The sequence below is a fragment of the Rhamphochromis sp. 'chilingali' genome (assembly GCF_963969265.1).
Source record: "Rhamphochromis sp. 'chilingali' genome assembly, chromosome: 15".
NCBI lineage: Eukaryota > Metazoa > Chordata > Actinopteri > Cichliformes > Cichlidae > Rhamphochromis > Rhamphochromis sp. 'chilingali'.
The window spans coordinates 20,785,386-20,797,125 of record NC_137942.1 but is presented as its reverse complement, the minus strand read 5'-3'; the positions used below and the strand labels follow the sequence as shown (position 1 = coordinate 20,797,125).

At 39.6% G+C, this 11,740-nt stretch overlaps 2 protein-coding genes across 9 annotated transcripts; one reads left to right on the top strand and one right to left on the bottom strand.

Moving 5' to 3' along the window:
* Nucleotides 1-24: 24 nt before the first annotated feature.
* On the bottom strand, nt 25-4,176 carry dhrs7b (dehydrogenase/reductase (SDR family) member 7B). Its single transcript, XM_080904294.1, has 7 exons — nt 4,048-4,176; nt 3,397-3,571; nt 1,819-1,937; nt 1,491-1,701; nt 1,224-1,316; nt 973-1,125; nt 25-552 (listed from the first exon to the last, which is right to left on the bottom strand). The coding sequence occupies exons 2-7, from the start codon at nt 3,548-3,550 to the stop codon at nt 347-349; spliced, it is 936 nt and encodes a 311-aa protein (XP_080760420.1). The 5' UTR covers nt 3,551-3,571; nt 4,048-4,176; the 3' UTR covers nt 25-346.
* Nucleotides 4,177-7,090: 2,914 nt separating this feature from the next.
* Nucleotides 7,091-11,731, top strand: LOC308411064 (G2/M phase-specific E3 ubiquitin-protein ligase-like). Of its 8 annotated transcripts, none has more exons than XM_080904782.1 (7): nt 7,091-7,424; nt 8,679-9,199; nt 9,562-9,899; nt 9,976-10,079; nt 10,169-10,313; nt 11,126-11,246; nt 11,415-11,731. In XM_080904782.1, the coding sequence occupies exons 3-7, from the start codon at nt 9,564-9,566 to the stop codon at nt 11,717-11,719; spliced, it is 1,011 nt and encodes a 336-aa protein (XP_080760908.1). In that variant the 5' UTR covers nt 7,091-7,424; nt 8,679-9,199; nt 9,562-9,563; the 3' UTR covers nt 11,720-11,731. The 8 variants fall into 8 exon arrangements, with proteins under 8 accessions (XP_080760908.1, XP_080760906.1, XP_080760909.1 ...); XM_080904780.1 differs by having other exon boundaries at nt 8,430-9,199; XM_080904785.1 differs by lacking the exon at nt 8,679-9,199 and having other exon boundaries at nt 7,092-7,424; nt 9,562-9,658; nt 9,737-9,899.
* The last annotated feature ends 9 nt before the right edge of the window (nt 11,732-11,740 follow it).

Sequence of the window (11,740 nt, the reverse complement as noted above, 5' to 3'; positions counted from 1 at the left end):
ATTCTGCCAAAACATCAGACATGATTCCTTTACCACAGTTTGGTTTATTTAAGCTGTTCTGTTTGCATCAGGAGTCCCAAATTATGGAGTTCAAATTAAACCATCTCTTCTCACCAGCCTGCAAAATGTGATACTGCAGGCTTTTGCCAACAATTTTTGTTGTTTTTGGGTGGGAAGGGTAAAAGTTTCTCAGACATGACAGACAATATCAACATGTAAATTAGACATTAAACAATGAATAGTACAAAAACCCACTCCAGCTCTGTCCCAGATGTTATAAAACAGATCTCCTCATTTCCTCCAAAGTCTTGCTTATTTCAGGTCCTAGACCTCACCAGCTCGAACATCACTCATCCTTAGGTTTTTGCTCCTTGCGAGCGCGCGAGGACATGAGCTTGAAGAAAAGTGCAGGCCAGAGTGTGCGGAGGTATACTGCAGCAGTGGGCAGAGGGCCGGCCAAAACCACGTCTTTACTTTGCTGACGAACAGCCTTTAGGACTTCCCACGCCACGTCCCTGGGGTCCCAGCCCGTAGCTGTAGTTCTGTCCAATACTGAGCGGTAGTTGCAAAGACAAGAGACATGTTGCATCATTGATACAAGAGAGTACAGATTACTTCAATTAATTCAAATTACTTTTATTTATATAGTACCAAATCACAACAGCAGTTGCCTCGAGGTGCTTTTTAATGTAAGGTAAGAAAGACCCTACAATAACTTATAAATTACTCTGGTTATGTTGCTTCTTACTTTTATTATTTAGTTATAAAAATCCATTTGGCTTGTAGTCTTTTCCTTATGTAGTCAAAAAAAAAATCAGTAAGAAAACACAAAATCCCAGCTGGCATCAAAGATCCACACACATTCCAACACCACCTTAATAACTCTGAGATTTATCACCTGTTACCAGCTGACTCTTAAAAATGCTGCTTTTGCTACTGTTACTCTTTTGTTCCATCCTCTCACTGCCTCACCTCCATACTTGGATCCATCTCCTGTGACAGCGTTGATCGACAGGTTGGTTCGGATGTACCCGGGGCTGATCACAGTCACTGGGATCCCGTAGCGCTCCATCTCTGCCCGCAAGCAGTCGAAGTAGGCCTGGGTGGCGTGCTTGGACGCAGCATCTGACCAGCATGAGACAAATCAGAGTCTTGCTTTAGTTACCCTCCTCCTGCTGGCAAACTCATGTTGTGTTTGTTTGCATTAATCAAAGACGACTTACAGGCTGACCGGTAAGGAATGGCTATCTTCCCCTGGACGCTGCTAATCACTACAATATGGCCGCTGCGCCGGCGAACCATGGAAGGCAGGAGAGCTGTGGAGAGAGGAAAGAAATGAAAGAGAGAGGGCTGACTCATATTCATGATAATCTTCACCTAAATCTCTACATAAATGACTTATTAACTTCACATTTAGCTCGGCTCTTTCAACCACAAGCCAAAATAAATGAAAACATCCCGTACGCTGAAACCAACAAGATTAAACAAACCTTGTGTAAGAGCAACGGGCCCGAAGTAATTTGTCTCCATAACATCCCGCTGAACTGAAATGTGAGTCTCTAGTATATTGCCACGGTAACTGATTCCAGCATTATTAATGAGGATGTCCACTTGTCCGTAACATTTCAGGATCTCTTCTGCAGCTCTCTCCACCGTGTCCGTTTTAGCCAGGTCGAAGACAACAGTACAGGGAGTGTGAATCTGGTGGATAACCAAAGCGAAACAAAACGACTCTTTACAAATGGATCCTTAGAGGCTAAGCTATAGTTCAGACAGACCAGACTTTATTGTGTTACTCCTTTGTGTGTATATACATACCAGTTTCTGTGTGTTTGCTGAACTCGCTGTTAGTTCTTGGACCACCTGCTGCAGGCGAGCTGCGTCACGTCCACACAGCACAAGCCGTGCACCTGCAGCGTGGAAGACCCGCGCAGACTCTACAATGCAGAATTCTCGTTGTAGATTAGTGAGCATAAAACAGGGGTGGGTGCAGAGAGCCACACCACTAAGCTGAACTCAAATCTGCTCAGTATCTCTTTAATTCTTACCAGGAGCACTTTATAAAACTGAAATAAGCATAGAAGAAAACTGCTAACATTTTTATCATGATATAATAAACATTCCCCAAAACAATTGTGCACAAAATGTCCATATTTTTGCAAAATTTAAAAGACTTAACTTTATTTTAAAATAAGTGCTATTGCTATTTTTAATTATTTTTTCTTGCTCAGCTACAGGAATCTAGTCCGTCTTGAGTTTCTACAAGTGCATCCAGTGAATCAACAGTGCAACAAACTGAAGTTAACGGTTTTAGTTACAACACCAACAGCATGGTTCACTGACTTGCACAACACCTTCTGCTGTACGATTCAGCGGGAAAAAAAAAGCAATTTTACTTCTGGCTTCATTTCAGTCACTTTATCTTGCATCTGCTTTAAAAGTCCCACATTTTTCCCTGTCAGATTTTGACAGGTGTAAGTTGTTTACAAACAAACAAACCTTGGTAGTCCCTTTTACTGAGCCTGTGGCTGCTAAACTCTTTTCGTTGTCCCATGTAAAAAATTCATTAACAGGGCTGGGTCATCACAACTGTCATCCACAGCCACCAAGCACTCTTTGATAAACTCCTCAGAGGATGGCTTGTTTGAAATCACAAAGCTGGTCTTGCCTGCTCCATCCCTGGATGTGTGAGGCTTAGTGAAAAGTCCTGTTGCTTTTCGCAGATTTGCTAGCAACAGTCCAGCTCTTTTCTCTCTCTGTTTAGTCTCACAAAGGGGATTCAATCTGTAATCCATAAACAGAGCACTCTGCTCTCCACAAACTAAACACATGGCTTTACCTCTGACTTCAGTAATTAAATATTGAGAAGTCTACGTCCTGTTAAAAACTCTACACTCCGTATCAATCTTTCCTGTTTTTAAAGGTCAGCTGACATCTTTCGGGGCTAGAAACTCTCAGAAACAAAAGATCAGGCACACTTACAGAGGAGATGCATTCGCTCACAAACATGTGTTTGTAAAGTAAAAAAATAGCATTCATGTTCAAAATAGAAGTGACAAATTTGTAATGTGGTTTCCTACAAAAATCAGGAATCCACTCTCTGACCAGGAATTTATCAAAGAGTGTTTGGTGTCTGAAATGGGACAAAATGATTCATGTATACGTATATATGTTTAAATCCTAATTTCCCATTGATCGCACGCAGACTGGTCCGAGACAACCAACGGGCAGTACAATGTCCAAATCTGATAAAGAACTACAACTACATGTTGGCATCTGCACAACAACACTGAAGAATGAGATTGCACATTATCTAAATAAAAGCCTACTAGCACTAAAGCAGTATGGTTTAGAGAGTTTGCACATGTAAGCTGAAATGAATGAATGGAGGCTGACCTTTCCCGAGCCCAGAGCTGGCCCCAGTTATGACCACTACAGCACCTTGGACTGAAGCCCCTTTTCTGAGACGTACAAGTATCCGGTACAACAATACGACTCCCAAACCGGTTAAAACCACCGGTAGCATTCCTCCTCCCATCACACGCTCCATTACTTGGCAATCACCAGCTACCTGCAGGTAAAAAATAAACAGTAAATACCTTATAAGAAATTACTTACTGTACCTTTAAAGTCCATCTGAATGCAACTACCAACATGACAATAATAAACACACATACAGCCAAAATGGTAATTCATTGTAATAAGAACAGTAGGAGTTATGGATCTTCCTTTATCTTCTTAACCACTTAAGCCCCACCTGCTAGCAACAACCAATAACTTGATATCACCAGACTTCGGACAATCTTATTAAGCAAATGTTAACTAAATACATGCATCACTTAGCACATTAATATTCGCATGGTTAAAAAGTACAGTTCAGTATGCCAGGTGAACACCTTGCACATGCACACACTGGGTTTAGCACTAGCTTGTTCTGCGCAGGCAGTGTCAAAATAACGGCTACTGAGGCTAAAGCTAACAACAGCTAGCATCTCTAGCAAATACTAACAAGTGTTGGTTTGTAGTTCTGTTTTTTACAGGTCTCACCTGAGCCGAGCTGCTGAGCAGAGCAGCAGTAATGTGTCAATGTGTCTCCTCTTCTTTTAGCTGATCTTCTTCCTTCTGTTTTGTCTTTATTGACGGTTAGAAAAACAGCTTTTGGTCGCTTTAGCGCCACCGTCTGATCTGGAGTGTGCACTTAACAAAATGCGCTCTTTCAAATGATTAACAAATAAGGAAATAAGCTATTATTTCTCGTAAAGCTCATAATTTGATAATTTGCTATATTAATGCTTTACATTTATATTTAGAGGTCTTTTTAAACCACTAGTGCCTATTTAATCAGCTGCTATCTTCTTCATTGCTACATGATCCATTAGAAGTGTGCTCTACATCTCATTTCAGTTTTTCTTTTTAATTATTTAAAAATTCTTAGTTTTAGTTTACTTTCTTTTTATTATTTATTACAAAATGTAGGGTATTTGTCAGGGTCATATTCTTCAGAAGTTCAGAATGGAAATTGCATTACAAACACAGGAAGTTGACTCAGAGTCATGCATCCTGACTGTGAATAAATACAGCTGAGGTCAGAAGTTTACAGGGACTCACTATGGACTTTAATTTCATGATCTCTTTGAATTGTCCTGGGTGAAATGATTGTACAGCACACATTTTTAATTTCTTTAAAATGAACAAAAATTAGGTAAACAAGTTTGAACTGGTTTTGAACTTTCTCTAATCCAAGGTTACACGAGGTCAAACGTATGTACCTCTAAGGCTGTTGCAAGTTAAAATTTGTGCTTTATAAATATAATTATAAACGATTTTAATGTAACGTTTTTTTCAAGGGATGATTATACAGCGTACATCTTTAATGACTTTTAAAAAAAGACTTCTTTATTTTGGATTTTCTCTAATCCACACAGGGTCAAAAGTATATATAGGCCCAAATATATACATACACCCCCAGTAATATTTGGTTAAATGTCCTTTAGTAAGTTGCACTTCAACCAGATGCTTTTTGTAGCTATTGATGCTACCACCCTGGTTAACACTGTTACTAAGTTTTAAAGACTCAACATTACTGCCCTGAGCTTACCTCTTGTCATTGTGGCCAAACAGGTCAATCTTTGCTTCGTCTGACCATAAAACTCTGATTTATAAATCAAATCAAGGTACGATTTATCATCTCATGTGACTTCTGATGTAGTTGTGAGTTCCGGCCACATTTGAGACCTATCCAACACATTTCCCAAGGATACCAAGAATACACCGTTGTGTGGATTGTGATCTGGACTTTCAGAATCAGAATAGTTTATTGATCCCTTGGGGCAATTGTGTAGAAAGCATTATTTTTGCAAGAATTAGTTTCCAACCTGTGTGGTGTTGTAAACAGGGACTATAACTGTTTTTGTTTTTTTTAAATCATGTCTAATAGGATTCTTTTTTTGTTCTAGTTGTTGATGCATCTTTAATTAAATCTTTCCCTGCAGGTCTTCTATGGGTGGAGCCTCTAACCTGTTTGTGAGTCAGTTTTCAGTCCAAGCACAAAGTGTTTTATGTGCTGTCGTCTAAAATATTATAAAATTGCCTAAAATAGAAGTGTTTAAAACAGATCCTGTGCAGCTGCAAAGCAAAAATAAAAAACTCCCTCCAGGCAGAAGCGGCCATTTTCGTATGTGGGGAAAACCCCCACAAAAACAGAGGGGACAGGCTGGCACCAGAACACCATGGATGTGCCCCGAGATGAGTGTGAAAATGTGATTATCAACAAGCCCACCTGGGCTTCAGGTAGGCCGCACGCTTGTCCAGAGTTCACTTTGTCTTCAAGCTTTTTAATTTAAAACATAAACTGAGACCTACCCCAAGCTAAAAGAAGGCAGATTATGTTCTCAGATAAAGCAAGCAATGAGGGCGAAGCAGAGAAAGTACCTGCACAATACATTCACATAAATCAAAATGGAATTTCTTTGAGGACAAACATCTGGGGAGTAAACAGCTGTTTCAATACCTAATCACAGATGATGAGGACGAAGTCGAAGTCCTGCTGGAAACAGCAAAAGAAAAGGTGGTACGTCAGGAATTTCACAACAGCCAAGTTATTGAATTATTATTGAAACGCCACAAAGAGGAAAAAAATAAGATGCAGCAATTTTACGAGGAAAACACTAAAGAACTGGAAGACAAAGCCAATGCTGCAGACAGAAAGTTAGAAGAGGTCATGGAAATGTACACAGCAAATTCAAAAGTGTTAAATGTTTTGGTGTTAATAGTCTTCTTGCAAAAGTAGAGTTAATTTTACTCTAAGCAGAGTCACATTCTTTTAATGTAACTCTGAGGTGTAAAATGATAGTAGTTAAAATCGAGTGTTAAAAATGAGTGTTTCTCTGTCAAATCTGGAGGTGTTACAATGGAAACATTAACTCTTGACCTCTTCACTCTGAACTCCTACAGGGGCTATGACACTAATAGAGTAAATTCACAGACTCCGCCCCCAGCACGGCTCCAATCGAAGCTGAAGTGAAGCCGTTTCAGAACATTTTGCTCTACATATTTGAGTTGTTTGCCATGCTTGGTAAGTCATTTTTTCAAAGATTGTTTCAATTATTATAATTATGGAGTTAAATCAGGGTCATAATGTTTGTGTAGTTGAAAGAAAAATTTGAAATCGAAAATATGTAAACTGAAAGCAAAAGTCACATTTTTAGAGTGAACTTTGAAAAAGAAAGAGTTGATTTAAAATAAAATCAAACGTTTTGAATATTTGTATTAACTGAAAACCCAATGGTTCTTTTATCTATAATTTCTCTGAGTAAACTTTATTTAAAAATTTTCAGTAATCTTTTTTTCATTATTATTATTTTTTTAAAAATCTATTCAGTCTCAGATTACATTTTTTCAGATTCAGATCTTTTAAATTAATGTACAAAAAAAATTCTTCAGGTTCGGATTTTTCTCTCAGCTTCAATTTTTTTTTCCACTTTCAGATCTCTATTTTTCAGTTACAGACTTTTGGCCCTGTTTTGGCCTGGTGGGCGTGGCTACACAGAAAGGGGCGGGGAATCATGAGTGACAGCAGACCGCTGCAGGCTCAAGATGGTCCATTTTTCATGTTGCCTTCAGGAAACCTGGGAATGAACATAATTTATCAAACACCTCCTGCACTGTATTATTTGATAATGTTTAGAAAACATGTCATGCATAACTGCTAAAACTCAGTTACTAAAGCTCTTTCAAGCAGTAATGTGTACAAATTACGCCGTAACATCAATTATGAGACGTTTTCCCAGCCACTACGTGAGAAGTGGTCATTTCCCATGCTCTCAAAGTAGCGCGCATTGTATCGGGTGGGGGCTGCCTGTTAACTTGTCCCTCAGTGAACGATGGCGTTGTCTTCCAACAACACTGCTGGCGGGAACAATCAGGTGAGTGTTTAAGTTTGGAACAATTACACTGCAGTCTGTGAATACTACGAATTTAAGACGTGGCTATTGTTACGGTAAATTTTTTCGGCTATTCTGTTTTTTTTTATTTTATAACGATTTTTGCTGAAATGCTAGCTCAACAGAAACGCCTCGCTATCATTTTCGGCTGAAACTTACTTCGAAAGATAAAGTAATATTAACAATTTGATCCTTCCCCAAAAATATGGAAAACATTTTAAAAGACTCCATAACTAATCGGGCTTGGGATGCAGTCTTCATCACCTGCGCTACGGCAATGTTGCAAGACTCTCATCCATCCATTATCTGGTTCCGGGCTCCGCTTCAGTAAATAGACCCAGACTACCCTCTCCCCAGCCACTTTAGCCTGCTCCTCAGGAGGAATCCTTGTTTCTTCAAACAGTGTAAATGGTAAATGGCCTGTATTTGTATAGCGCTTTACTAGTGCCTAAGGACCCCAAAGCGCTTTACATATCCTGTCATCCACCCTTTCACACACTGGTGATGGCAAGCTACACTGTAGCCACAGCCACCCTGGGGCGCACTGACAGAGGCGAGGCTGCCGAACACTGGCGCCACCGGGCCCTCTGACCACCACCAGTAGGCAACTGGGTGGTGAAGTGTAGGTGAAGTGTCTTGCCCAAGGATACAACGACCGAGACTGTCCAAGCCGGGGCTCGAACCAGCAACCTTCCAATTACAAGGCGAACTCCCAACTCTTGAGCCACAATCGCCCCAGTGTGCTGGTCATTCTCGGTCTTGATGCTTAAATCTAATCAAATCAATCATTTGATTTGTTATTACTCAATAATGTACGCCTTTGCGATGCTACAAATTATCACGAGGGAAAAACGTGTCAAATTTTCACGGTTTTCCTTCAATATACATATGCGTGAGTTATAGATAAAAAGCAATAATAGTATCATGTTCTAAAGCAAGAAGTAAGAGATCTTTTTCAGAAGGCCTTTTTATATATGTGTTTTTTAGAATGTGAACTACAATTCTACAGTGGAAGCCGCTGCACAGAATCTTATTACTGTGCTCACTCAGAATCTTTCTCAGGGACAGCACCAGGCAGCACAGGGAGTAAGGCAGGAACAGGGACCTCCCTCTGTAGATCAAGAGATGGCAAGGTTTTAAATTAAATATGAAAATAAATTATTTAAAAAGTTTTTAACCTTTTTGGTGTGTTATAACTGTGCTGTCATTTTCATGTATTTTTCTAATTCCGTTCAGATCTTTCCCTGGTTTCTTTGGAAAAAAAAGTTTTCTTGGAAAACGAAAGATGCATAACCCAAGGATCCCTGTGACACCACCTTTTAAAGCATGGAAGCCTTTCAGTTTCTATGTATACTTGCTGAACTGTAATGCAGAAACAACACCTACCTCCTCTGAGGAATTTCAGCTTGCACAGGCAGGACTGGGTAAAAGACATCTCACAATGTCCAGGGACATGAACCATGAAGAGGTTAAAGGAATAAATATATAGATTTTCATAGGGCTGCTCAATTAATCGAATTTTAATCACGATTACGATCTGGGCTTTCAACGATCATTAAAAATGACTGAGCCGATTATTAGCCCCTCCCTAATTTATCCGCGACACCTTAAAGGCCGGTCCGTGAAAATATTGTCGGGCATAAACCGGTCTGTGGCGCAAAAAAGGTTGGAGACCGCTGATTAAGAGGACCCGAGGGAAGCTCGGAAAGCTAAGCAGAAGTTATTTGGAGAGTGACTGCCGTTGGTTGAAAAGAGAGGTATGTGTTATGAGCTTACTGGTTTGGTGTTGATAAAAGGTGTCAATATTATTGTCTCAAGTACACCTTTCTGTATACTATGATTTCTTTTTTGAATCATCCATCCATCCATCCATCCATTTTCTTGGCCGCTTATCCCTTGTGGGGTCGTGGGGAGTGCTGGTGCCTATCTCCAGCGGTCACAGGGCGAGAGGCGGGGAACAACCTGGATGGTTGTGTGTGTGTATATATATATATATATATATATATATCAGTATTGCCTCAAATGGAAAAAAATACTGTGATATGAAAAAAATCTAATTTCACCCAGCTCTAAATGAATGTTTTACATCGGATAATTCATAACTTTCTTCTCTCAATAGAAATGGTCGCCGGAATCGAGACTCGTTTCTTTGAAGGACCACCACACCAAAAAAGTCCACGCTATTCCCTTACTGACTTTGACAGTGGACTCTTCAGGCATGTTTATTTTAAAGAAAGGGAAAACTGTCATGTTTTATACTATAAGCAATACACTCATGCTGTTTGTATAAGTAGGACTGTTGGTGAGATTCTGGCCGTCAGTTTGGCACAAGGAGGTCCTGCCCCTACATTTTTCAGCCAGTGGGCTTACAGTTACCTCTGCAATGGGCAGATCAACCCAACACAGCTGGATAAAAATACAGTGGCAGATTCACAGTTGCGGTTACTGATTGACCAGGTGCTGTATAACTAGTAAAAATATTGCCTTAGTACACATTGCAGCTATATAATTTCATCTGTTAAATTACTTTTAGGTGGAATCTTCAACTGAGCAGTCACTTCAGGGCCTTACTGATGAGATTTTAAACTGTGGATTCACTGGAGCCATCTCGGTTCAAAAAAAGGAACCGATTGTCCGGTATGCTGTGACATGTTTTCGTTTTTCTATATGAATGTAAGAAAAATAGCATCTGAAGATGTTGTTTAATCTCTTTTTTGTACCCACAGAGCCATTACACTCCATGCTGTGCTTAGATTGCAGCCAATGTTGGAACAACTCAAGGAGGGTTTGCAGCTGTATGGCCTCCACCTGCTGATTAAGCAATACCCAGAAATCTGCCAGCCTCTCTTCGTCCTAGGGGGAGATGTGAAAGTGAGTACAAACGTATTTTCAGTTTTACATGTATGTATTACATACATTTACACATTTTGTTACATTACAGACACAAATATGAATCTATTTTATTTGAACTCTAAATGAAACACCTACACAAAGTGGTGTACATTAGAGAAGTGGAACAAAAATCATACATGATGCCAAATATTTATTACAAATAAATAACTGAAAAGTGTGGTGTGTGTAATTATTCAGCCCCCTTTGGTCTCAGTGTAGTCAGTTGCCCATAGACATTTCCTGATGATTGCTAAACATACAGTAAAGCCAGGGCAACAATAGAAAAACAAAACATTTCCATGTGTTAGAACGGCCCAGTCAACGTCCAGATCTCAATCCAATCCAGAATCTGTGGCAAGATCTGAAAACTGCTGTTCACAAAACGCTGTCTATCTAATCTGACTGAGCTGGAGCTGTTTGGCAAAGAAGAATGAGCAAGAATGTCAGTCTGTAGATGTGCAAAGCTGGTAGAAAAATACCCTAAAAGACTGGGAGCTGTAATTGCAGCAAAAGGTGTTTCTAAAAAGTATTGACTGAGGGGGCTGAATAATTACACACACCACACTTTTCAGTTATTTATTTGTAAAAAAATGTTTGGAATCATGGATGAATTTTGTTACAATTCTCAATTGTTTACCACTTTTTATTGGTCTTTTATGTTGAATTCCAATAAAATATATTCATGTTTGTGGCTATAATGTGACAAACTGTGGAAAAGTTCTAGGGCCCGAATACTGCATCCCTGAAGTAATCAAGCCGTTGGGTTGCTTTGCTTTCTAATATCATCATAGGTTAGTGCCGAGTTTGTCATGGCGTCCATTCACCCTCAGCTGAGTGAGAAGGGAGCCTCCAAGCATCAGGTTGAGCTGGACCTGGTTAACTTCATTCAGGACTTGCTTTATGAGTCAGAAGGTAAATGGTTATTTTTGTCTAGTTTATAGTTGTCACATTCCAAAATTATATTCTAAGGTTTTTGTGAAAAAAGTTACACTTGTATCGAATTCAAATATTTAGATATTTTTTTTGTCCAAAAGGCCAGGGTTCTTCAAAACGTCTTAAAATTCACTCTTATCCTAACAGAAGGTCAAGAACATGTAGCTGACGAAGATGGCCCAAGATCTATCACACCTGCCAGGTTTCTGCAATGGATCACCGGTCAAGGCCATGTTCCTCTCCTCCCCTCAGAAAAGAAGGACTTTGCTGTGGTGGTAAAATTTAATCATAATTGTGAAGCTGACTTTGGAAATCACAGCATCTGCTATCCTGTTGTGTCATCCTGTGCTAAGACCATTGTCCTGCCTGTGAAACATATGAAGTCCTATAGTCAATTCAGAATGGTTCTGCTGGAGGCTTTTCATCTTGGCCAGGAATTTAACAATGTGTAAAGCATAGCATTGTCTATCAAT